Source organism: Falco punctatus (assembly GCF_963210335.1).
Source record: "Falco punctatus genome assembly, chromosome: 2".
Classification (NCBI taxonomy): domain Eukaryota; kingdom Metazoa; phylum Chordata; class Aves; order Falconiformes; family Falconidae; genus Falco; species Falco punctatus.
Window position 1 is genome coordinate 83,753,885 of NC_137581.1, and position 27,444 is coordinate 83,781,328.

Genomic DNA, 27,444 nt, shown 5'->3' on the forward strand with positions numbered 1-27,444 from the left:
GGATACCTGTTTACAGGATATGTATGATGTGTAAGTTGATGTGCCTAAAAATCAGCACTTCAGTGTCTGTGCTGTTCATTCTTGTCACTCAAGCACAGCCCTGTTTTTTCAGCCAACTGCTAGTCTTTGACTGTAAGATAGATTTTTTTAATTTTACACTCAGCAGAGGAACAGTTTAGCAGCATCTTGAAAGTAATCCTTACCAGAATTTTGTCTCTCACAGCTGCTGAAATTAGAAAATCCCTTTTAAAAAGACCATTCCTGCAAGTGAATTAATGTGGGGATGAATGTGAAAAGAGGGAAGTCAACTGTGACACTAGCTAGCAAAAAGCTAATTTGTGGACTGAAATGTGCCAGCACCAAGGAGTGGGTGGGTGGTAGTAAGCCTTGTCTTCTGAACAGGGTGGTCTGCTTCTGAGAGTGTTAGGACACTGTTACTAAACACTAAAGTGTAGGTATGAAAGCATGGCACAGCCCAGGTGAGGGCTCCCTGCAGTGCTGGTGCCAGAGGCAAAGAAGATACAGATACACCCTGGACTCCGCAGGTGGTGGTGGCAGGTGTGCAAGGATGAGCAACCAGAGAGCAAGGAAGCCCTGATGGAGCTTTCTGAGTGTTGTCGTTAGGAGCGAGATGCAAGGACAGAACTGGTGACTGAAAAAAATAAATAAAAATAATAATTAAAAAAAAATAATCACAGAAATAGCATTTCTGTTCCTGACCTGACCAGACAAAAAAGAAAGTAAGACCTGGACCCGCTATAAAGGAGCAAGGAGGATAACAGCTGGCATGCTGATGGACACAGGGGTACCGCAAGTTCCTTTCCTCTGCTGCCTAACACCAGTGGTTAAGAAAACTAGACATAGCTGGGCACACCAGATCGCTTCATGCCTTAAGTGTTGCACATGGAACTGAGGCAGCCTGAGGACACATACATACACGTACCTGTGGTCACAGTTCTCTGGCTCAGGTTCTTCAGCATGCATATGCTTATTGCGCGAATGCACCGGTGGACAGGGGTTTTCTCCCCCTTGCTTTCTTCATTGAAAAGCACACCAACTAATCTCCAATGATTTAAAATTTTAAAAAATAAAAAAAAATCTCTAATGGGTCTGATTTTTCTACTGTATTGCTGCAGTTCCCATCTGCGGGTGCTCCATTTTGATGTAGTTACAGAATCAGTGCATCCAGTCATCTCTCGTGACTGGGTGAACAGGAGGGGCTTTACAATTGCTGCAATCAGGAAAGTGATTGCAATCACTAGGCTGTTACAGGAAACTGAATTAAGTGGAGGAGAGTGCATGAGTGATTGGATTACTAGTTATAGTTCTACACAGAACATCTATTAAAATCTTGTGATTAAGGAAAGCTGTTCTTGATTAGTAATATAAGGTTTCTGGCATTTTCTGTTGTACATTTTTGTGGGGAACAGTGAAAAACATGATGTGCCATCTCTGTTTTGGAGTCAAATCAGCCTGCGTATATGGTTTGCAGGGATGTTGCAGATCGGCCTTTTGGGAAAGGAGTGATTTAACAAGGGACTTAGTATTTCTCGCTTTAGCACAGCATTTTTATATTCAAATAAATTCCAAATATTCAAATACATTCCAGTAATTCATCCCGCTGGAATCTTTGTTGTGCTACCAACATGGCTCTTCTTGCCATAGGTCTAATCCTACCACTGCTGTTCAAAATGCAAATCCTGTTTAAAACATGAAATTTAGTCGGGAGGATTACAGGCTGGTTCAAAGAAGCAAGACCTGCCATGAGTCTTGTCCTTTCCACTCCCACCTCAGGGCTGTTCGTTGCAGGAGATGTGACAGATCACAGTGTGTGGATACAGCCACAGGCTGGGGGTTACTACATCAGTCTGGAGACACTTTTCAATTTTTGAAAAGGAACAAAAAGATTTCAATCATTTTAGACAAGAAAAGAGTTCATGTCTCTGTGACGCAACGTCTTTTGCAGACAAAACTACTGGGATAAGTTGTGGGAGGCATCAGTTTCTCATGAGCACAAAGCAATGTTGTGAGTGGCCTGATTTTCCCCAGATCCTACCCAAGAATCCACCTAATTTGATGAGAACAACCCCTGCCATCACACACCTCCTCTATATCTGCAGAGGAAAGACTGAAGTCACACATCGCTATTCTTGAAGTTCAAACCGTCCCCTCTGGGACAGAAAGCATTATGTTTTAATGAAAACACCGGTGACCCTTACAGCTCTGCACTAAATGACTACAACATGCAGCTTCGTTATAGCTCAGTACTTACATAAGAGCATGAGTCAGCCTGCATCACATAATTAATGAAAAATCAGAGACTAAAAAGTAACCTGAAGTACATTTAAATGCTCTTATGTTCACAACCCACTTTTTAAATTGAGGTGGTGAAATAATGGAGCTTAGACTGTGCAATCTGAGCGCTAGATGACTTCCAGCCACTCACCTCAGTCTCGGCGCTGTTATGTCCACAGAAAAGGGAGAAGGGAGTGAGCGCTTCACACCATCAGCGGATGGCACTGCTCCTCTCAGCTGGTAGCTGCTGCCCATTTCTCTCTCCCCGTTTGTGGCTGGAGGATATTTTTATGGCAGCTCAGTGACGGGAAGAGTGGGAAAGCATCTGCAGACACTGGAAGGCAGAGAGCAGCAAGGCTGCCGGGGCCAAAGGAGCCAGCGAGGACATTGGCAGCTGTGGATAGCACATGCATTTCTTTGGCCTCTCAAGCGGTGATCCAGCTGCTGCACACCCTGTAAAATGCAAGGGGAACAGATGGGAAAGCCATTGTCACTGCAGAGTGTGCTGGTGCACATCTGGTTACCACCGTGTCTCCCATTGCCATCCATGCACCCAAGAAGTAACCTGTCGTGGTTTAACCCCGGCCGGCAACCAAGCCCCACGCAGCCGCTCGCTCACTGCCCCCAGCCCAGAGGGATGGGGAGGAGAGTTGGAAAGGAATGTAAAACTTGAGGGTTGAGATAAGAACAATTTAATAGTTGAAACAGAATAAAAATGAAAGGGCAATAACAACAATGATGGCAATAACAGTTATGATGAAAAGGGGAAGGGAAAGAATAAAATCCAGAGGGAAAGGAAGAAAGGACCACATGGTGCACAAGGCAACTGCTCACCGCCCGCCGACCGATGCCCGGCCAGTGCCCCAGCAGTGACCTGCCCTCCCTGGCCACCCCCCAGGTACATACATACACCAGGCACAATGTCCCACGGTATGGAATGCCTCTTTGGGTAGTTTGGGTCAGCTGGCCTGGCTGTGTCCTCTCCCCATTCCTTGTGCCCTTCCAGCCTTTTTGCAAGCACGGCCTGAGGAACTGAAAAGTCTCACAGCAAAGCCAAAACACAGCACCATACTAGCTCCTAAGAGGGTAACTCCATCCCAGCTGAAAGCAGGACATAACCAAGACCTGCATTTGAATTATTAGGTTAGTCCATACTTCAGATTTACAAGGAGAACTTCTCATCTGTCACCTCATAGAGAAGGGGAGGAGAAACTGCAGTTCAATTGTACAGAAGTTATAGAAGTGTCTTCCAGACCCCCCAAGCGAATCCTTAAGAACAGTCCCAGCAAAGGTACAGGGAGTGAAGAAAAGGCAGGAGGGCTCTTCCCCCTGCAGCTGCCTTCCAGTTTATGGGTGTTTGACCTCCCACCTCCACAAAGGCCAGAGCCAGCATGGAGACAAGCTAGACGGGAGTGGTGTGAGGGCAAATGAGCCAGCTGTCTGTGCCCAAATCACACCAAGAGACCAGCAAATCCCACCGAGATGGTCTCCACTTAACCTGGGTGCAGGAACCCAACGGACCGAGCCAGACTTTCAAAGTCCTGCAAAGCAAGCCAAGGCAAGCACAGACCCAGAGCCCAGGAGCACTATTTACCTCCTAGTTCCTCAGGCGGTTGGGAAGGGACAGGAAGACCCCAAAAGCCCAGGCAACTAGAGAGCCAAAAGAAGATGGAAGAGAGCCCTCAGCTCTGAGAGGTAAATTCAAGTGAACGTGACTCAGCTGAAAGTGTAAATTGAGTGTTCAAATGCTTTTTGCTTTTTCTTTAAAATAAATAAATAAATCAGGACCAGTAATTACAGAAAAGTTGCAATTTGAACATACCTGGACTTTCAGGTGGGCAGGACCTCGAACTAGGGAAGAGGTGGGAGACTCAGAGATGGAAGGGAGGACCTGAACATGCAGGGTTAAGCCACACGTGAAATAACTGTCTAGCAAGAGGGAAGAGAATGCTGCATTTCCCTTATTCTTAGAATTGCATGTTAAAACAGGTTTAATGCTTGTGAAATAAAAAATAGCTTAAAAACACATGAAGTGTAGAAATTGGGACAAACAAAAAAGCAGAAAGCATGACACTTTCAATGGCGTCCCACCTCTGAAGACAGGCCAGGCCTCTTGCAGTATTCATCACATGTAAGTGAAGTAATGTCTTTACCTCAATGAGATAATGTGGGATATTCCTGGGAGACATGCTTATAGCTTGCTGTAATGCATTTTAGGAGAGACAGGACACAGCAAAGTTTTAGTATTTTAATTTAACAGATAGAACAGTAATCTTGACAACAGCTGCAAATGTATTACCAGCCACCTTTGTCCACAAAACTGAACGTACAGTGCACAGTACAAAAATGTTCTGGGCAGAAAACATTTTGTTTTGTCTAAACTTGGGTAGAACTTAACATACCGCTAATACTGTTCATGTCCAGCAGAATAATTAAACAAAGAGCTAGCAACAGATCTTAAGCAGAACAAAGGCAGAGTGAGGGATACGTGACATTCACTTAATTGCTACAATGAATGACTACACTTGGCTGTAGGCAAACCTTAATAATTAGAACTATCCTCAAAAATACGCACGGAGCTGTCAGGAGTAGTAGCACACAGATATATATATATATATTACTGCCACAAAGTAGAACTGCTGAAATAACTAATCTAAATAAAGGCCCAAGATGCAGCAAGGGTAAGTTTCAAAAGCAACCTAAAACACACCTAAAAAGCAAGCTGAGATTCACCTTCCAGTGTCAGTGTCAATATACACAGTATAATTAACACTGTATTAATGCCACTTCTCAAACAGCATTTGCAAAACATGAAATCACCAGGCAGGAAATTCATGGCACACAGTGCTAAGGTTCTGCTAGCGTGCTTCTCAGTATCTCCTGCTGGGCTATGGTAAAAAACACCACTACAAATAGAAGTCTGCATCCTATTTTGGAATTCATCACATGTTCTAACACCATTTCTCTAGGGTTAATAAAAATAAATAAATAATTGTAATTTTCTAGAAACTATTAAAAAAAAAAAAAAAAAGAGGTAACAAAGCGCATAGACCAGTTCTCATGAGATAATTACTTCTGCCATTGTTGCAAAGTGCTGAAAATCAGTACTGTATGTTAGGGAAGTAAAATTTCAGATTTTGCCTCATATAGGTGAAAATAAGTGGGACTATCACTTAATTGCTGCGTGCTGCCTCCTTCCAGATACTGGGGTATCCAGATTCAGGTAGAACATTCTGGTGAGGGTTGCAGAACCGAAGGGAGGGGTGAAGGAAAGAGGGACCCTTACAAAGATACAGGTACAACCCTTACTATCTTATGTGAATTCACAAACTAGACAGCTGTGGAAATAGGACTCAGCTCTTTTTTGAAGGTGTAAGAGATCCAAGCAGCCTTTCTCTTCACTGACTCTACAGAGCACACTGCAAACTTTATGTGCCTGAAGCTGGGCAATGTGCATATCCCTCAAGAAACCAAAATTCTGCCAGTCTAAATGCAACCTTCCTGTTACCTCTTCTTATCAATTAGCACCAGTGGATGCTCAATGGCTGCTCTGGTGTTACAGTTTAGCTGATGTTTTGCAGACTACAACTTCGAATAATTGCACTTGGCAGGGCCTAACCAGGCAGGACAAGAAAAATAAAATAAAATTAAAAAATGCTTCTTTCATGCTACCTTAGCATAATCTGCATTGGAAGATGCACAGAAGAATAAGCTTCCAGTCTAATGCATCATGATCAAAACATGCTCATCATCCCGATGCCTTCTCTCGTAAACCATCTGCTAAAGCATCCAGTTGGGAAAGAAGGATCAAAATGTGGCATCTAAAAAGGCATTCAAGGAAGGCAATGATACTTGGATTAACACAGGAAGATGGCAACAGAATCCCTCAGAGGCTTTGCAGCTTTCCTCCCACCCTGGCTCAAATGTAAAACAATGCAGGTGGAGGAGATGGGGAGGCCATTTCAAACGCATTTTGACCTGCTTTTGGCATCTAAGCATGCGAGTGAGAGCATCAACATCTAGAAGCCTAAAGCCCCCATATAGCTGATAAAGTGAGCAGAGAAACTTCTGGAGAGCAGGGCTGGATACTAAAGTCTGATGGCAGAACTTGGAGAGCCCTCAGCATCAGCTCTTTTTGGTGGATGCTGGCAATAACCACACTGTCTAAAGATTTATTTACTGTCCCCACTTGACATTTTACAGTAAAAGTTGCACTTTTACTCTTCTTTAATGGGTCAAACCCTCAAAATCTGATCACAAGGGGGAAGAAATAGTGATGAAAGCCCTGTAGTTACCTTGCTAGAAAAATATGTATCAGACTAAAATGCACTGTGCAATGCAGAGAAGATTTCTTCACCACTGATGCATCTTCAGTTATTCAAGTCTGTGTGGAAAAATGCTTTAGAAATATCAGCTCTGCTGTGTCTGTTTACTCAGGACAGCAGTTTATGAATCAATGTTAAAATTGTGGCTATTTTCTCCTAAAAATTAACCTTGACTAAACCATTCATGTGTCTTCAATACCATAAACATACATATACAAAAGGAAGGCTTTGGCCTAATTCCTGGCTTTGTGTCTTTTTGTTCAGCCTAGTAACACACAGTACAGGATGATGCACAATTATAGGCAATTAATTCAAATATCTGGGAAACAAGAAATCACATCTGCAGTTAATCATCTTGTGCTTTTTCCAAACCATAAATCAATTTTGTAAAGGAAGAGAACAAAGATGTAAGAGATACAATTAAATGAGACATTTTCCACAAATCAGATGCTTCCTACAAATGTGCCAATAACATCATAGAAAAGCAAAGCTTTCCAAATTGCTCTAGTATTGATATGATGCTCATCATCCCTCCAAGGCTCATTTGAGGCAGAGTGTGATACCTATTATATGCTACCATAATTCAGAATTGTCACAGGTAACCTAGAAGGTAATTCCACCGTAATACTCCAAATCCTATCAACGGCAAACACAACCGCCTTGGCCGAAACCACTTCTCAGGTGAAAGTGTTCCTTTCATATACTGAACTGCAGTTGACAACTACAGCCTATTCATAGCCGGGTCTATAATTTCAGGTGCAGGCCTAGAGTGAAGTTTTGGCCGTTTGGAAGGAAAAAGCAGAATTTAAAAGCCTGCGTATGAGCTGGGTGGCACTTCCCAGGCAAGTCCATTCACCACAAACTCTACCATAGGACCAAAATAGGCAGAAGCTGTAGTAAAGCACAGAATTTCCTTTCAAAGCAAGACTTGATTTAGCTAAAATGTTCGTGCTTAGGTGGTTAGAAAATACTGTTCACAAATTAGACAAACTCTTGTACTCCATGTAAAAATAAATGGTTTGGTTCAGTTCAAAATTATTTTAAGGTTTTCAATTTTGCAAGAAAAAAGGTGTCCATTTTAGTGTCCAACTTCAGAGGATTTTTTGTGTTCTTATTATTTTTCCCATTTTCACCGTCAAAATGAAATGAAATGGAACTATCCAATTGCCCAGTGCTCCTCTACAACTCTAGCTGGAATTTTGCCCTGAAGAATCATTTTCTTTAGATTTAATAAGCTTTACCTTTTTGAATCAACTTCCAGGAAGTTAAAAATCAAGCTTGTTCCTCTATGTCAATATAATATTATTATTCCCAAAATAAATAAAGGTTTGCAGTACAAACAACCAAGAAAATTCAGACCAGTTCTGTTAGAGAGAGGGATAGTTCAGGTGGCAAAAGTTATGTTTGGTTTCACTGGGGATACTGATACAAAAAAACCCAACAACCCAAACCTAATACTTAAAGGAAGACTACTATGATAAGAAAATGGTCATAAATGTATGTGCTTGATATTTGTGCTCTGATTTATCAGTTCACAGCATCTGTGGCATAAAATGAAAAGCCAGCTAAAACTAGACTACACTTGCTTCAGTGCCCAATTTGAGCAGAACTTCAGAGAAAATGAAGAATTGATAAAGAAGGAAAATAAAGTCAATTTCCTTGAGCAAGTACTGACTTCTGGTTCCCAAACAGATTCTCCAAGGGAATTTTATTTTCAAAGAGGACTTGGTAATTTCTGAAAATTGTGGATCTCAAACTGGGCAAAGCAGTACCTCCAATGATTTTTTAAAGTTATATCAGAATTGTAACAGAAAATATTCACAATGAAACAAACTGTTTTATTAAAACTAAGATACTGTTTTTAACAACAAAATTATCTGTTAGTATTAGGATTTTAAAAGACTGCTTGTAACCTTCCCCACAGTTGCAAGCCACTCAAACCAAAACCAGTATACAATATCCTAAAAAAAAAGGAATGGACATCACATTTTAAGGTTTTGGATTCAGCTTTAAATACATGTACATAATTGTACACTAAAACAGCTAGAGATATCAAATTTCCAGCTGTCGTTACTCTGGCTATTCATATTCTGTTGTTCAGTCTAGATTTCTTGCAGGTTCTGATTGTGAAGAACAACATTTGTATCTCAAAAAAAAATCAGATTTTATGGTCTTTGTTCTTCGCAGAAATCTTTTGAATACTGATGTTTTGATCTACAGGGAATGATACATTCTTTGAAATTTTGGGTTTTTTCCAGTAATCTATGTAAGGATTATGTTTCCATATATTTCAATTTGTTTCCTTAGTACTAATACTACTTCCAAAAATAAAACATTTGAGGAGAAGAATAAAAAAGGTAGAATGGCCACAGATTAATTTACCAGTTCAAGTAGGAAGCTTTCTAATTCTGGAAAATTCAGAAGAAATGTTGTTCAGTCAGTTTACTGATCTTCCTTTGTCTTATACCCTGAGCAATGACATGCCACACAATTACATTATCATCCAATCTTGCAAGCAGACATGTGCTGTCCTTGAAAAAAGATTATAATCTTATCTCATTATGGTAGGAGTAGCCCACAACAACTATTCAAAACAGTATGCTCTTCACAGGTGACCTGTGTAAGTCCCCAAAGGTTGGTGGATTTAAGCAGGTGTAAAATCACTTTAGGAAACCAAGTAGCAGAATTACTGTTGAACAATTGTCACAGTTAATAAGATTAATGATTGAATTGGCCAAACCTCACTCTTATCATTAAACCTACTGTTAAGTTGCAGGGGGATATTCAGGAGAAAAAAAGACCTACTCTGGTTAATAATTAACGTGAATGGGCATGTGTTTGAATCCCAGCACATTCAGAGAAAATTCCACGGTTGTGCAAATCAATCTGGCCTGTGCTTTACACGTCACTTTGCTACATGATCTGTTGAATGAAGGTCTCAGATAACTGTCTCCAAACGCAGTATGTGTCTCATCTCAGCGATGTATGAGATGGGGACAGGCATGTGAACATACTCCCTCTGTATGGCATCAGAAGGTCTTGGCTAGAGCTGTCAGTTGAATGAAAAACACAGTAATGCCATGTAGTTCTGGAAACTGGGGATTTGTTATGATTTATTGTCATTAGAGGCTCTTTGATTACATTGACCCAAGTCTGCCTTTTATACGGTGCACTAAACTAACCCAGAGAATGCCAGGACACCAGCACCGTACACCAGCTCACCTGCTGCCTATTTCTAGCGTGCAGCACAGTGCATTGACCTTCCTTGGGGAGCTGCCCGGTGCCAAGCCTGCCACCCTGCACAGCCCAACAAGCAAACATGAGAAAGGAACGTTGTTTCTTATCCTTCACAACATTATGGCTTCTTATCTTTTAAGTGCCAAAGCACAGACTTGCCCTGGATCTGCTTGTATGGTATCACTGCTGTCTCCTAGGCCTTCTTTGACCCAGAAGGAGATACGTAAGTCAGGCATTACTTACAAAGTTACTAACTAGAGAATTTTCTGACTTTGTGCTCCCCATAGGCAGAGGTGTTCATCAGCTGCACACCAGTCACCAGAAGGGACAGAGAAAGCCAGTCCGATCTCTGTACAAGGTCGTATTCTCACTGGCTTCAGGTAAAACTTAATCCGTACAAGGAGCCTGGGTTAAAAACATGCGCATGAAAGTGCAGAATGCATTAAAATCTCACTTGGAGCCTTAATATCCAAGGCAAAGAGTACAACAACTTTCCCACTTTCAAATGGGCAAAGTGACGAAAGCCTGAACACCACCGAGGTCAGGAGTACCTGTGGTACCCCTCAGTAGTTAAAGTCTTTCAGAGTCTGCGTTTTCCCATGCTGGATCTCAGCATTAATATCCCCTCCACAGGAGCTCCCGGACTGTCAATCATCTTCTGCCAGAGGTGCTGCTCTTCCCCTTGAGAGTCCATCCAGTCAACCTCCTTACCATTACTTACACCTGGCAATTATAAAAACACGAGGTATTTCTCCATGTTAGTAAGCAGTTATTTAACATCCTTGCTCATTCGCTCCAACAGTGTATAAGAAAGATGATAAGCGCTTTACACCACCTATACAGGGAGTTACACTGAAAACAGGTGGCTCCTGGAGAGCACCAGTTTGTCATTAAACTTTGTGGCACATGGACAGAGGCACATAAACCTCCCCACTCTGCACCACAAGAAACTTTGTCCTAACAGAGGAGGAACGGATTCATGCCTCTTCCAGATCACACCATTGTCAGCAGAAAGGCTGTTGCTGGACATAAGTAGTCTCCTCCTTCTCACCAGGATGCTAAGAAACACTTCCAAGGTATTCCCAGTTGTTCTAGACTGTGCAGAAATACAACTGGGCACCAAATTTCTGTGTCTCACTCAATGGAGGAAAGAACTAATCTACAGATTACATGTCTTCTCTCCCTTGCCTACTGCCCCAAGTTCCCATATACTTTCCATATGCTCAGTAACATTTCTGTCCATATACACGAATCATGTGGGGTGAGGAAAGAAAGCAGCATAAGGAAAGCAATCATGAGTCAGATGGGTCCTTACCATTTCCAGTGCTCAAACGGACACCTCCCAAAAAAATGTTACTGGAGAGCGACTCCTTGTCCCACACAGTCAGCTCTAGGCAGACGTTATGTAGATCCCTTGAATTCAAGCCACTGAAAGCAAAGGTATGATTCCACTGGGGGTTCACACTCTTTCTTATTATGGGAGTTTTGTGTTTTGTAGCTTTGCTGTCATCTGGGAGTAGGTATCTGGGAGATACAGAAAAGGAAAACTGAGTCTGTAGAGTGATTGTCACATCATATTAACATATAATTACAATCATATAGAGGCTTAAATGGGATCAGGACCCCAACTTCCCACTGTTAATATATCTAGCATGTACTTGAAGTGCATATTTCACATTTGTGCTCCGTTTGTTCTTCGGTTTGTTCATCAGTTATCACCAGAAGAAACTTGAATTAGGTCTCCTTGCCCCAAGTCTTGGGTCTTAACCACCATCTTTTTAATTCAGTGAGGATAAATATGGACAGAATTGTAAAAACACTGGCTAGAAGGAGCCTCTGGAATCACCTCATCCAGTGTCCTTCCCAAAGCAGGACACGAGGTCCTCCAGAAAGAAATGAAAATGACCGATAAGGAAGGAACTTCAGCAGCTTTGCATCATTAGTTTGAGTTGCCTAAAGCCCCATTCAGTGCAGAAACACAGAAGCTGTGAAGTCTGACAGGTTCTTCACACTTCACGTTCACTGGAGAATTCCTTTAGTGAAACTAGAAGAATTTAATACTCTAGTTGAAAATCAGAGGTCTCTACAAATTTTCATAGTCTGTACCTTCTCCTTCAGCAAAGCTAATGCAGTAACTATGTGGTCGCACATAAACACCAAGGGGTCAGACATACAGACAAATTGCATCACTAGACCTCGATCAGGATTCCTGTGCAGGCTTTTACTTGACAATAAACATGAGCTAGTTACTACAGTAGGCTAACTGTGGGCTAATCTATGCCAGATTACCTCAAGCTAACAGTGCAGGTTAGACCACTGCAGCATCTCAACTGGTTCATGGCAACCTGATTGTGCATTTGGCCATGACACATGGCAGACCAGCAGTCCAAGGTAAACAGGGTCCTGTTGCACTGTACTGAATGATCCACGTCAGCAGTAGCTGACACCACTAACTAATTATAGTCCGAAGATTTGCCCCACTTTGCTACTGCTAATGTAAAAAAACTTTGACAACATTTTCTCCCTGAAGTTCTGTTGCGACCTCCAGGTGCGAGCGAGCCGTAGGGGTATCAGACAGTCTGTTTTCAGTAAAAGGAAATGCCTTCACACATGTTAGGAAAAGAAACATGGCATGGGAGAACAAATGCATAGGAAGAACAGCTCAAACTTCTTCTGCGTGAAGTCTATGAGCTTAGCGATAGTTTGAAGCACACTACAACATCAAGATAAATTTTGTTGGCTCCTCCAAGGCATTAAAGCTGGGATGTTTTCTATGATCTCCATTTAGTAACAATGCTCAAACCATTACTAATGAACTACAGCGTATCTAAAAATCAGCAGTTCTGAAAGCTAGCAATAAGAGCAAAAACTGGTAAAGAGAAACACTTTAAGTTATCTGTTTTTTTCCTAAATGTAACACTTTTAACATATAACTTACATTTATGAAAAATCCAGTATAATGAGGTATGCAGGATTATGGTCATTTTATTCAAAACAGGTATATTCTAAATGTAACATTTTCTGTATAGTTTGGATTTTGACTGTCTGACACAAAATGTTGCTTATCTAATAAAAAGGTGCATATATGTCATACTCCGTATATTTTTATGTATCTACATGCATACAGGCACATGACACAGACCTTAAACATTTCAAAATTATACATCTTTAAAATCAAACCTGAAAGCCATCAGAGCAGAAGTTTTAAACATCTTCTGTCAAAGAATATTAAATGTTAACAAGACACAATTAGAGTTAAGACACTATGTTTAAAATCAGTGACAAACTTCCTTGGAATCCTTAGGGTTTAAATGTGCGCCTTGACACTGTGCTGCATGTCAAAGAGCTTTCCCAATTAAGCACTACGAAAAAAAACCCCAAGCCAAAATTATGTATAGTTTAAGTGAGAAAACTCTTTTCTCACTTAGCATATTTACTGGAATCAAAACAGAATTTCCTCACACACTTCATCAGTTTTCTTTTTCTGTATGTTTCAGGTGACGTCCATTAGAAAGAAGCTCAACTTGATGGAGCATGCCAGCTTTTATAGGTGCTATTTGCAGTTTTCCAGGGAATCCAAACAGACTTCTATCTTCCTGAAAATAAGTTTCTTATTCAGGACTAGTCTGGTTATTCCTCTTATTAAAAAAATATGTACAGTTTCAATTTACTGAAAATGTAAATGCCACCATCAGATCAGGTATCATCTCCAGTGTGAGAGCCCTAATTTACAATTTCTTGCCTTCAGGAGTGATGAATATTCACCTACTTCTCTCTACTGACTCAGTGGAAATGTTTTCTTTTCTAAACATTATATTCTATAACAGCATGCACATCAGCACACTGGATACTTATGTATGAACGGTTCTGTTTCTTGACTGAGTGGTATGTAAATACAATTGTATTTAACCGCTGGGCCAAGTCGTACCTCTCTGCCCTTATTCCACAGCATTCTTCTCTTCAGCATACTATTTCAAGGTGCCAGTTGCTTTTCAGGACTGACACTCCATACACAAATATACAGGCATATTGAAAAAAAATGGGTCAGCCAAAATATGATTCAGTGCAGCCATTAAAAAAATGGTGAGAAAAAAACCCCCACAAACCCTTTCACGAATGTGTCGGATGTGCCTCCTGATTTCACTGCTGTTAAATTCTTTGCTTCTTTGATGAGGACTTCTAATATACCTCCAGATGGCATGTGAGAGTCTCCCTTTTTTCCTTTTTTAAAGGTCTTCTTTCCTATACATACAACAGAGTTGCAACATCGTCATCAGAAATTATATATACATTGCAAGGCTGTAGGCAATGTAGATTGTCTTTCCTAGATTTTTAAAAATCATCTAATGCAATGGGATTAAAGTATTACTTATAAGGAGATTCTAATTCTCTGTGGGTAGAGAAACTAATAAGGCTGGGGCAGAAATATCACTCCATATATGATAAAGAACTTGACCATGTAACTAGCTAGTCCTTGCTGGACACAATAGGGTGCCCCATCTGAAGTACTGTCTGGTAAGTATTTGTGGATTACTATGCTGAACGCAAAGAACTGCGTGTCCTGTATGTCTTACCCTCTTTTCAGAATCCACTTCCACCACTGATGTTAAGGCAGCCCTACACCACAAGAAAGGTATAAAAAACTCTGTCCCAAAGCTTAAAATGTAGAAATACACCAGAAGTATTCTGTGTGTAAGGATGCACTGCTCCTCAGAGACCATGACAAAGGACCAGTGTTCACTGACACCCTACTGCTTTCAAACAGCAGCATGAGGACACGTGTACTTGCTGCTGCTGCAGATTCTAAAAGGTTTATCAGCAGGGATTGTACACACTCATTAAGGCTAAAAAAATCAGAAAAAAAAAGATCAGGAGTGATGTTAAAACGTACTAATTTAAAAAAATGCAGATAGTGATTATCTGCACTTTTTAGACATCAGCTCTTAAGAGAGAAAACCTTGGAATTACTGGAGGGAATGTCAACTGTCCAAAAAAAAAAAAAAAAAAAAAAGGTCGTCATATATCTATCAAATTCTAATGCTAACAAGCAATACCATCACTAAGACAGTGCTATATCTGTGCTATATCTGTGTCTGATATATACATATACACTCAGGTGCTACCCAGTGATTGCCTTCACTTCAGATGATTGCTGTGCTTCATGCTACTACAATGTGAAAAGTTAGTAACTGGTTTCCCCTATTCATTGCTGATGAAAATAATGGCTCACCCTAAAGAATTAAAATAATATTTCACAGGACTGAATACTGAATTACAGCAGTAATACAGTAAAACAGAGCAAAGAAAACAGTGTAAAAAAAAAAAAAAAGTGAAAATGAGGAAATGGGTATGCTTAAGGACAATTAAGCACGAAGAACTAAGTGAAGTTATTATTTTGATCAGTTATATGCTGTATATAACTAGCTGAACAAAGAACCCACAGACTATGTTACAGACTATTTATTTCTATGTGGCTGCCCTCAATCGTGTTATCTAATGTCTGCATTTTTTTTTAATTAGGTCACAGCCATGCATCAACACTTGACTGCACACTTCTCTCTCCTTAAGATCAACGTAAGAGAAGAGGATGGAGCAGGAGGAAAATACTCACAGTTCAAAATTTCCACAAATAAAGACAACTAGCATATTTAAGTATGATTTCAATCTTCAGTAACACCATTACTTCACCCTAGACGAGGATTTTTAATACTCAGAGGGATGTTGTCATATGCTGCCATTAATGTTTGTTTTACCTTGAAACTGCCCTAGAGGAAGCATTAGGTTTCTGTCTGGGGGAATGTAACGTAAAACAACTGTCAGTTCTCCTTTATATTGAAGCCCAACATCTGTCACAACCTCCACCTGAAAAGAAAAAAAAACAAACAAAACCCCCAGAAACCCAGCTACGGTTAATCTTTCACCTTTTGATTTTAATTTTGTTGTACCGATACAGTACACTTCTTAAACATACCAAGCCACTTTCAGATAATTAGACATTCCAGACTGAATGCAATCATATTTCAGAAAACTATGAGCCAGGGAATGCAAGCTCCCAGAAGAACGTGGCATTAGACACTGTTCAGTGAACACACAAAGGAGAGAGATACCCTAACATGAATAAGTGAAGCAAACAAACAGAAAAAACCCTCAAACTTATTTCTGGACATATAAGCTGTAGCTAATTTAAGATGACATTCAGCCCTCATTTCCTCCAATCAGTATTTTAAACCATAATCAGTTTCATGTATTTTAGAGGAGTCATTCCTGAGTCACTCTTGCAACAGAGGTGTGGGGTACAAACGCAAGGGAAGAGAGCAGAGCATAGCTCTGAAATAGAAAAAAAATATTGAAAACTGTTATTCCCAATGTCTTTCTCCTTTTCTACACAGCTACTATTTCTGTATATTTTTGTTTTATAAATGTTTGAATCTTGGTCAGAAAAAATGCATTCAGTGTGCTTCAGAGCATCCTTGATGAACATCAGGCCTTCACTGATGTGTGCTGAATTTCCATTCACATTTTACGAAGTGGGAAACTACATTTTAAAAACAAAAGATACAACAACACAGGGATAACATGTTATGCCACTTCAAACTGACTTCTAGAAAAATAGAGTGCAGTGAAAAAATAAGTCTTGCACGTTTACATTAGAGATCAGGTCTATGAAAAACGCAGGCATATGCTAACCTCGCTCAGTGATGTCCCTAAAGGAGGTGGGACTACTCAGATGCTTGCATTTCTGTACATGCTCCAGTGCTTTGGTTTGGGTACAAACAAACAAATCTTCCTGATGTCTATAACAGCAGAAAAAGCATATGTATAAAGGGAGAGGACCCTCAAGTGTTGTAAGACACACTCCAAGGTACCACACAAGCCTTTAAAGAACTGCTTATAGATGAATGTCTGATCTGTGACAGTATTTCTCTGAGATGCATTCAGCTTGTTTCCTGACTCCCCAGGAGAAGTCAAAAGTCTATTATCATGAGAAAACTGAACCAAAAAAAATCCACCAGAAATACATACAGCAATACGCACAGAGTCATCATTGCCTTCATATCAGACTCCAGGCTGAGGCACTAACCATGTTTAATGGAGCTAAGGATGGGACAGGGAACAAAGCAGTTTTAGTGATAACACAGCCCTTTTGTGACTCAAAAACAGGCATTCCTGCAATGACTCTCAAACAGTCCTATCTTCACCAGTGTCTGATGCCAGTTGCTCAACAGAGGACAAAAGAAAACCTGTGGTAAATGGCTGTGGAATACTTTGCACACCATCTAAATCTTGCCAGTCAGACAGCTCACTTGTGGTCTAAACTATGCAAGTTTAGGATCAAGTTTCCCATGAAGGCAGCAAATATTATTTTTTTCTGTTCTACTGGTGGACAAGTGATGGTATAAGTTCTTACGTCAGGAACAATTTGTCAACCTCCTTGCCAAACCCATACACATAACAGGGCACTAGACTCTGCCCCCTCTTTAACAATAGAACTATTTTATCTTTTTCTGATTTAATCACACTCCTCTTGAAAACAGACATTCAATGCTCACAGAAGTAGGTCTTAAAGTCTCCAACCTTTTCACTAAAGCAGCTAAATGACAAGTAAAGTGTAATAAAACCTGGGGAATTTCACCACCATTCCTGTCTCTATCGGGCAGTTCATATGAAAGAACAGCATGTAATTTGCATGTGTATTAACCTGAGCTTTAAAAAAAAAAATTCAAAATGCAATAATTGATATTATTACCTTTGCTGATCAAAAATCTTAGCAGCAGTTTAAATTTAGAAACATTATTTACAACAACTTAGGAGGCAGAGACCAATTCTGTCTTTGCTTTCTTTGGTAAAAAAGAACTCATTTAAAAATCCTTTTAATGGGTTTGGAAATAATCAGACAGCACCTTCCAGTTGGAATGGTTTAAACGCTTAGTGCCTCGTTACTTTTTTCCTGAGCAGGAAAGCTTCATGACTATCTTTTTAATTTTTTTCCCTTCCCCTTAGGATTAAAAGAAACCACCCATACACACACAAATCCCCTAAGACTGACATGAGATGAAAAGAAACTACTGTATGAGAAGAAGCTCAGTTTCAGACCCACATTGCGCAAAAACTGCAAGCAAAACAAATACTGGATGTGTATCTTCTTGTTGTAGACTGGTGGGTACCGTATAATAGCAACATCTGACACCAGCCAGAGCTATGACAGCGATTATTAGACATTAGTAGACATTTCTTCTACTTCAAGGGAACCCAACAAAAGCAATTTACATGAAGTAAGCTTGTAAGGAGGACAGTATAATTTTGGCCTGGACACAGTGCTGACTGAAACATGTTTGCCACTTTCTTGTCCTGGTCTCACTTTGCCTGGACCATGAAGGAAGGGCTGGTGGTCACGGTCGCCCTTATTAACAAAGCTGAACTAGAAAACTCGGAATGATCCTCCTTGCCACTTATAAAGTGTGAAGTATGTAAGTGTTCAAAGAAGAGACCAATTTCCTTATGTATCTTCTGGCAAATTAATTACTAAAATATAAATTTGTGACAGTTTAGATGTAGGCCCCACTTAGCACTATACCTAGCAATCAATTATACAGCAGTCACATCCATTTCCCATCTGAGAGAAAGGCACAAATCAAACACACCCTCCTGAAATCTGAAATGTAACACTATTTCCTTAAATATAAGGAACACAGAACAAACAAGTCATCTGAGTCAATCTCCACATCGCTTACGGTACAGCCTTGGATTTTTCTGCAACAAGAAAAACACTCTTTCTGAAACGGCAGTCTAAGCCACTGGAATTCCTGGGGATTCTGGCCGCAAGCAAGGCAGGAGCCTTTAATCCTCTAGCTTACAATAGCATTTTGAACCTCTTCCTGCTTTGGCAAAGGTGTTTATTTTTGAGTGTGCCCTAGACACAGAAGTCATCCTATCCTTAGTTAAGTGCAATGACAATCTTGTTTCAGAGACCAATTGATTTGCCTGCTGAGAAGCTTTATCTTGTACCTTCCTAGTTAAGGTGAATAAGAGGTTAAGAAGTCATTTTGTCACAGCTGAAAGGTGTAAAGCACTTAAAACTGAAACCAAAAAAAGGTCTATTTCTTTAATAAATTGTTAAGGGTTCAGTAAGGGGAGTGGTAGGAAAGTCCCTTGTTTTATGTACTATTCTTAAAAAGTAATTTCTTAACTAGGTCATTTTTCCACTGCACTTTATTACGAGATGAACTTATACTTTATTAAAAGGTGGGGTTTCTGTTTGTTTTTAAGTAGCCAGTCATGTCTAAAGTTTTCATAAAGACTTTAAATCCAGTATGTTTTGATTGAATAAAGAACAAAGGTATTATTTTTATTACCATATCAGACGCTCATAAAGTCCCATTTTATAAACACATTCCAAAGGAAAAATAACTAAGCCTTGGTAATTTCGCTACACAGCGCATTCACTGGCCCCTGAAAACTCTTACCTTGGGCTGGAGCACAAACCACTCATCACACTGATTTTCGAAGTTCCAGGAATCGAATGGAATTTCCACCTCCCCAAGGAAGCTGTTGCGTCCGAATCTGTCATAGTGCCAGACAGAAAGCTGCAGGGTCCTGGTTTCTAGCTGTGTGTGACTGATGACATACTACCACCAGAAAAAAAGTAAAAGAAACTCTCAGAATAAGCAGAAATAATAGTTTCCATGGAGCCTTTTATAGCTCTAGCTCAATTTCACAAAGCCCACAGCAGCTAACAAATGAAGCATGAAAGATTTGTTTTCTTTGCAAACAAGATTGATCTAGCCAGAAAACTCACAATGTTAAATCTAACTCTCTTCTTTGCAGTATACATACAGTGGTAATTGTTACTATCATAATTGTGTTTTTTCTGTATTACTTACTGGGTATTTATGACTATAAAGTAAATTGTGACGCTTAAAACTATGAACCTGCTGATTTCTTATAAGTCTATGTAAAAGAAGCAGTTCGACATCCAAGTTTAGTTCGTAAGAAGAAACCCCCACTGGTTCTTTCACCCGGAAAAAGAGTCCGCTGTACACTACTTCCTAGAAATAGTGTTATCTCCTTTTCAATTGTATCTTTGTAACTTACAAAAAATTGTTCTAAGAACAAGTAAAACTGCATCTGCAAAGCATGCACCAAGCGTATCAGTCTTAAGAACCACTGTTGGGCTATTAAAAAACTCCTCTGAAGAAACACTGTATTTTAGCAAATACACAGAAAATTATAAACATCTGGAAATCTAGCTCTGCACACACTGCTTTTAGCAAAAGGCCTATTAATTCCCTGAAAGTCACCCTTCTCCTAGTGTTAGCTGAAGAGACCCAGATGTCTTCTCTTTTGCATCAGGAATAACGTCTGGACACAGACACGTATTCTCCAAAAGCTGAAACGGTCAGGTCAGTTGGCCAGCCACACAAGTAGGCTATTTGTGTACAGATATGTCTGCAGAACTTAATCCTAGATGCCAACAATTCCACTGTGAGAGATGCCGTATTTAGCAACAATGGGATAAAAGTCAAAGAGGGAAGATACAGACAGATTTAATTATTTTTCTTTTCTTCTTTTAACAGTAATTACACTTGGGATGAACAGATGCAGCTCTTGCTTACCTACCCACAATTCAAGCAAGCCCTCTGTTACAATTCGCATTTTTAGCAAGCTGCCAGGTGCCATCCTCAGCAAGTTCCCTACCAACAAACATGTTCAGTACTACGTTCCTTGCTAAATAGTCTTAACACCTTTTTTTTCCAGTTCAGGCAAGTCTTAACTTTACTACAAACCATTTAAAAATGAGGCTATACAAGAGACTTTCCCTTGGCAAGCAGTCTGGCCAGACCAAGTGTGTGCATCTGCAGAATGGTTTTGTAGCCACGTTAAGCCAAGTATACTGGCCAGGGAACATCTTTTAGCCTCTAGTATAAGAAAGTTATTTAAAACATCGCTGAAATTACAAAAGAGAAAAAAACCAAATGTCAGGACAAACTAAAAAGTTTCAGGCCTCATGACAGCCTGCTGGGATAGCTCTCATCAATTGCCAGGAAGGATAATCATGGGGAATCACCAGGAGCCTTGCAGTCCCGGTACCAGACAGGCAGGGAACTGGGCAGACACTCTGCCCTTCCCACCTGCACCACAGAGCTGAGGTGGTGAGTAAGATGCTTGTGAGGAGCTCAAAAAAATTCACCCTCTGTAGTGGATGTGGGTAAACAGCAAGGAGAGGAAGAGTCTGGGCATTGTGCTCCACCAGGCCTCAAGAAATTAATGTCATTGCCTTTTGCAACAGAAAATTAACTTCACCACAGCTCTTTAGGAAGGCAGGTAGTGAAACTGTTGTTGGCATTTTCTTACCAAAGTCAGTTCTGCTTTAAAAATAAATTAAAGCCTCCAGAAAAATTCAGATCTTATGGGAAAAATTTAATTTACCTTAAAAATCAGTTAGATGGGAAGCTTTAAACTAGCTTTACTGCAGCATTAGTTGCTAACTTAGGGTATACGAAATCTTTAAGGTGCTTTTAACAAATCTGAGCTCAGGTTAGACGGGAACATAAGTTTTGAAAGAGATCTATGGAAACTAATACAAGTTTTACCTGCAAAGAGGAGAACCAAAGAAAAACACCTCCTCAATGCTGAAAGCCAGAACTTACAACTCATAGGCTAGAAGTTTTTGCTTAAATACCTTCCCTTTTGAGGTATCTCTTCCAAATTCCAATTCCCGTACTGGAACACATATAGAAAATGCCTATAAGCACAAGTCGAACATTCATCCCAGCCTGAGAGAGAGACAGTGTTCTCACCTTCAGTGTTTCATTAAATTCTGGATTGGTGCGGTTACTTTTAATTTTGGTCTTGCGTTTACTTTGGCGGGACTTATCAGGCAGAAGGTATGCTTTGACATATCTGCAGATCAAGTAGGAAATTATTAGTAAGGAATAAAAATGATCAGTTTGAGCAAGTACCTGACATCGCTACATCAGCAACACGTATGTGGAAATTAATTTTTGCAGTCTAAACAACATACACACGTAACACAGAATGTGTGAAACATGGAAAGGTTTTGTCTTTATCTACAAACATAGCAATGTTAGTCAGATAAGATCAGAATAACAAAAGGCAGAGCTAAATTAATTTACTTATCCTCAGAAATGCAGAAAGCTTTGCTAACGCTTTCTCTTTTGTAGTATATGAGAGCGAAGAACTTCATACCCTACATACTATAGGATTACACATGATTAGAGATACTAATTATTGCTTCCTCATGAGAGAATTTACATATTATACTGAAAACTATAATGAGAAGCTCAGAAAACAAGGTCTTTGCAAAGTGAATCTATGGATGCATGAAACCAAAGTTATCTCTATCCCCCCATCCCTCCCAAACATTACTCCTCTTACATACTTTAGTTCTGATTCTAGAAGAAATAATTTCAACCTCCCTATTCCTTCATATTTTTTCCCTTTTACTACCAAACAGGTTGATAATTCAAATAATCTTATTTTTTCCCCAGAACAGGCACATGTTGCCCTAAGAAACATACTGAAAATGCATTTCCCACAGGGAATCCAAACCCAACTATCATCAGAATGCTGCCTTGTAGCAACTGGATCCTATGAATTCTCGGGCTCATACAGCAACCCCAGAATACAGCACGTGACATGGTGGAGGACACCACTAGCAGAGTTTAAGGAAATTCTTCTCTGTGCTTACGGATCAGTCCTCTGCTTCTTCTCATCTGCAAGAGCCAGGTTTCTGCAGCTTTTCACCAGGATATTGAGGGCACCTGTTTTGTAGCTGTAGTTGATGTTGAGAAGGATTTCACCACTGACCTTCACGTTGCCATAGTCACCAGTTTCACTATATACACTCAGCATGCTGTTAATGCTAGTCTGGAGGGGGAGAGAAAAAGGTCTTAGAGGCTTAAAAAATTACTCTTTTCCAGAATCTGGGGGTTTTGTACAGCTACAGCCTTGCAATATTATCACACTTGTTAGGACTTGCTATGAAAACAGATTATTTCGTGGAACAAGAATACCACCATTTGATGTGAAAGGGAATGAGAACTATAATTAATGATAGCTTAAATGTCTAGACAGTTGATGTTTTCCCGTGCAGGACTGAAGCCTATTTATAAACATGACTAAATCTAAATTACCACCATTTAATTCATGCATGAACTGAAGAGCAGACGGGCTACATAAACTGTAAGCTCACGTAAGTTCCAAGCAGAAAAAATATCACCTGTCTGGCTCACTTGTCCACCTAATTTTTACTGAGTCTCATAAGGCAGCTGCTGATAGAACCATTAGAAAAAGTTATAAGGAGGTTCCCCGTAATACTAGATGCTATAAAACCATATTTGTTTAAAGTGACACCCACCTCTCACTAGCAATTCTACAATAATGAGCAAAATTCAATATCCACCATTTCTGCAATTTTCCTAAAGCCAAAAAACTTTAGCAATAATCCCACTAAATTTTCCACTGCAACATAAACATGTCATTCCTCAATTTCTTTTTTTCACTCATACCATGCAGAGTATTGCTATGAGGATTTCCTCTTCCAAAAGATTGCAATTATGAAAGAATTAAATATTTTTAAAGAAAACCAGAGCAATATGCGTGTTGCCAGAACTAAAGGCATTCGAGAAATCTGATGCATGTTTTCCTTTGAGTCACTGAGCTCAAAAACATATAAAACCATCTAAATTCTAACACATAGGAACCTTGCAAGACACACAGGTACAGTCTTCAACAAAAAGAGAGAAAAGAGAGAGAAACCTTAAAAGTAAGCTAAGCAGAGGATTCAGGAGAACTCACAGTATCACCATCTGTTTCAGGCACATTTAAATACATCCATTTTCTGTCAGAGCCTTCTGTGGAGTTCTTTAAAGAAGGCAGTGCAAAAGATCAAGAGAAAAGACCATTAGATAGCTGCAATAAGAAAGAGTAAGTGCAGTAAGTAAATCTTTACCTACACAGACAAGTAAAGGGAGTTTGTACTGCAAAGCCATAGCAAGCAAGAAAAAGCTACCAGCAAATCAGAGAAGTGCTGTTTTCCATATACTTCAAGTATTGAAGGACACAGAGCTCAAGGTAATTAAACAGAAATGAAGTATCGGCTGTTTCAAAATAAACAAATTACATTTTAGAACACCAGCTCAGCAGATTTGGATTTGTATCGGTTTGTATTTGGATTTGTCTTCACGTCTGCATGAAGACAATCCTCACTTAAGTCAGTCAAAAGCTAAGCATCCATATATTGGTAGAATCAGCACCCTTGTAAAAAAATCCATTTATCTGTGGAGTTTGTAAGAATAGATGAAAAATGCACACAAATATTGAAACATGATGCTTGTTTGGGAACAAATAGAATATGGGGGGAAATATTTTCATCCCTGTGCTTGCTAGTGCAGTATCCAGAAGTCTCTATTAAAGACCTCAAGGGAAACTACACATTGATCTGCTTTCTTCCAGCTGCTGGAAGGAAGGAAGGAAGGAAGGAAGAGCACAGTCAAGGGGAAGAGCCACACAAAAAGAATTGGTCTGTGACAAAACTCAACTCTCCCAGCACCTCGCCTAAGGGCCCTGCAGCACAGAAAGCTGGAGGAATAAGCAGGCCTGTGTCAATAATTTAATGACAGACACGAAAAAACAGAACAAGCAATCATTACCCATAAAGTTAATTTTATATGTCATATAGGAATAATAAAAGGCAAAAAAAAGTGCTGGTTTTTTTTTATTATTATTATTTCTGCTGGCCTTCTTTATCCTTCCTTTAAAAAAAAAAAAAAGAAAGAAAAGAAAAAAAAAAAGAAAAATGCTTGTCCTTTTAATCCTTTGTATAATTGGCTGAAATTCCATGAACAGGACTCGTTAAAATTACTAGAGTATTATGAACACACACAAACAAATTCATCATATTTCCTCCTGTTCCTAATATGCCTCAAGTTAAATCCCAGTCTTTATCATTTATGCATTTCACCTAAATCATATGTGAAAATGGGCATCTTTGGACACCCTTGGTGAACAGTATATGCTACAAAATTATCCCTGTAACAGAAAAGTAAAATTTTTGTGCCCACTTCAGAAAACAAACAAGGTTATACCAACACCAGGAGGTGGATGAGTTGTTCCCTGCTGAATCCAAATACTCTTTTTCTTGATCTTTAGGTAAGTGGGCAGCAAGGGATAAATGATTGGGGTAAAAAAACCCTGAAAGTCCTGAACAAATAAATGACCACTGAGCCTAGAATTTACGTAAGCACGGTTTCTGAATTGCTTGCAAACTCCAAACAAAATAACACAAATTTAGTGGAAGTATTTAATATACTTGACTTTCTTCTCCCACAGACCCTGTTCTGTGGCATTTACACTGGACATTACATATGCTAAATGTAATGACCTTAAGAAATCTACTCATTTTCCAGCTTCGTAAGTAGTAAACGGCCACCACATATGAAGGATGCAGACCCTCATTTTAGTACCTCACCAAGAATTACACTTGTTTTGCATCATATCTTATCGCTGCAGTAAGGCACTGGAAGAATTCAGTCTCACTGATTTGATGGGTCTTGACAATGACACATTAATATGCTTGGGAGAGGAACTGGTGAAGGATGCAGGGAAAACTAAACACACAGTTCATGTGTTAGCTTTAGGAAAACACAAAGAAAAATACTCTAATGCTGAGATACAGTTTCTGTTCAATGTCACTTTCCATTTTCATTTTTGCTTACTCATGTTACAGGTAGATTTCAAGTTTCTTTACCCTTTGAAATATTTCTTCCTTTAACTCAAATACTTGTTATCAGAGTACCCATGCTATCCTTTAAATTCTTACATTTGAAAAAACAAACAAAAAAATCCATGCAGTTAAAGCCTACTGTTCATTAATAACATTATTTCAATGTGACTTAATAGTACACAGTTATTTGACAGGTAAGTAGATGAAAAAAAATCAATACACTGCAGAAGGCTGAAAGGCTTCAGCCAAGCAGAGTAAAGGCAAAAAAGTAAGAAAGAGGGGAAACATCAGTAACACACACTTAATGGGAACAAAACCCACCAAAACCTGTAAAATTAGCCTGCTTTCACAGGGAGAAGCAGCTTACCGTTCACAACTTGGCCATTAATATAGCATGCAGTGACACTAAAAAACATGTCACGGTGAATACAGAGAAACGAGAGCATTCAGACGTGAGATTATCTTAGACCTACAGCTCTGGAAAAGCTGTGCTCTGCCTAAGAAAAAGGTCAAAGAGAAATCTACAGCAAAGGACAAAACCCAATGCACAGACAGAAGGCTGAGAGGGAAGCACTGAGAGGGAAGGCTCTCTAAGCGCAGTTCCGCAGCTAGTGGCCTAAACACAGAAAGCACTTAAGCACCTGCAACCTCGTATCAATAGTCAGAGGAAATAAAAATAATTCTGTCTATAAAATCCATGGGAACAAAAAGTATTGGAGACAACGAGTAATAGTTATCCTTGGGTAAGTGGGTCTAATTAGACCAGTGTCAACAGGCCACTTTTGCTCAGGCCTGGTTTGGTGTGCGGTGCCACACAACGCTGCTGTAACAGTCTTTCTGTGAACTACACAGCTCAGAAGTGAAAAGGGTCTGGATGTGGCCAAATGTAAGATACCGAAATGCCCTGTGACGGCAACTTTCTTAGCCCTTTCTCCTCCCCAGGTAAGCCAAGCTTGGATTCAGCCTACTCCATCCCCTTGGGATCAAGAACTTCAGCAGCATTCCCCGGGCCCTGCTTGCATGGGGACTAATGTGGATGCAGTCTAGAAAGGACAGTTCATTGGTTACTGTCACGGACCAAATTTTCTCTTCCCTTTTAGCATGCAGACTTCTCATCTCTCCTCATCCTTTTCAACTCTCTCACCTTCTACTTGGAATTTGTTGCAGTTTTCTGATACTCTGTATGCTGACCAGAGCTATTCTTAGGCAGAAGACGTGAAGAAGAGTGGCCAGAGAGGGCTCCGCCACTTTTCTGAAGATGCTTTCAGTTGCCCACATTCTAAGTGTCAGATCCCAAAACTGGGGTACACAGCACTTAGTCATAAATGAGACATGGTAAAAGCTTTTATCAGCCATTTTCTTTCCCAGAGAATAAGACTGCATAATGAACTGCATAAGGCTTGTTACACCAGTTTTGCTGCATCTCAAGTACCTGTTACAACCCGAAAATGCAGCTATCCTTTTTAAAACCATCATTAAGTTGCAACACTTAAGACAACTGCAAGACTCAGACATCTGATTTACAGTATATAGTTTGTGGGTATGACAAGAAACAAAAGCATATAACAGAAAAATACTTTAATTATTGCAGAAGGTAGAAAAGTTGCCACCAACAAACATCCCCAAGTATCTCCCTTCTCACTGTAAAGAGAAATACTTTTCAGATGTGGCTGGCATAGCAATCACGTCATGAAGAATGAGAGAAGCTAAGTTGGAAGATGGACAATGATGCCACAGAGTGGTATTTATGCCAACAAAACAGACAAGTATTTGTGTCCCAAGAACCTGAACAATCAGAAAGTGGTTTGAGATGGAAGATCCCACCACAGCTTTGTTCTCTTT

General features: G+C 39.8%; 1 protein-coding gene across 3 annotated transcripts in view; it reads right to left on the bottom strand.

Moving 5' to 3' along the window:
* Positions 1–232: 232 nt before the first annotated feature.
* SYTL5 (synaptotagmin like 5) overlaps positions 233–27,444 on the bottom strand; it is a 114,682-nt gene continuing 87,470 nt past the window's right edge. For 2 of the 3 annotated variants that reach the window (XM_080374350.1, XM_080374351.1), the window contains 8 exons: positions 23,676–23,741; positions 22,567–22,745; positions 21,656–21,758; positions 19,322–19,483; positions 15,611–15,719; positions 13,964–14,099; positions 11,173–11,381; positions 233–10,580 (listed from right to left, as the gene is read on the bottom strand). In XM_080374350.1, the coding sequence (XP_080230476.1) occupies positions 10,438–10,580; positions 11,173–11,381; positions 13,964–14,099; positions 15,611–15,719; positions 19,322–19,483; positions 21,656–21,758; positions 22,567–22,745; positions 23,676–23,741 (1,107 nt within the window). In that variant the 3' untranslated portion in view covers positions 233–10,437. The remainder of the gene's footprint in view (positions 10,581–11,172; positions 11,382–13,963; positions 14,100–15,610; positions 15,720–19,321; positions 19,484–21,655; positions 21,759–22,566; positions 22,746–23,675; positions 23,742–27,444) is intronic. The other variant, XM_080374352.1, reaches the window with a different exon arrangement.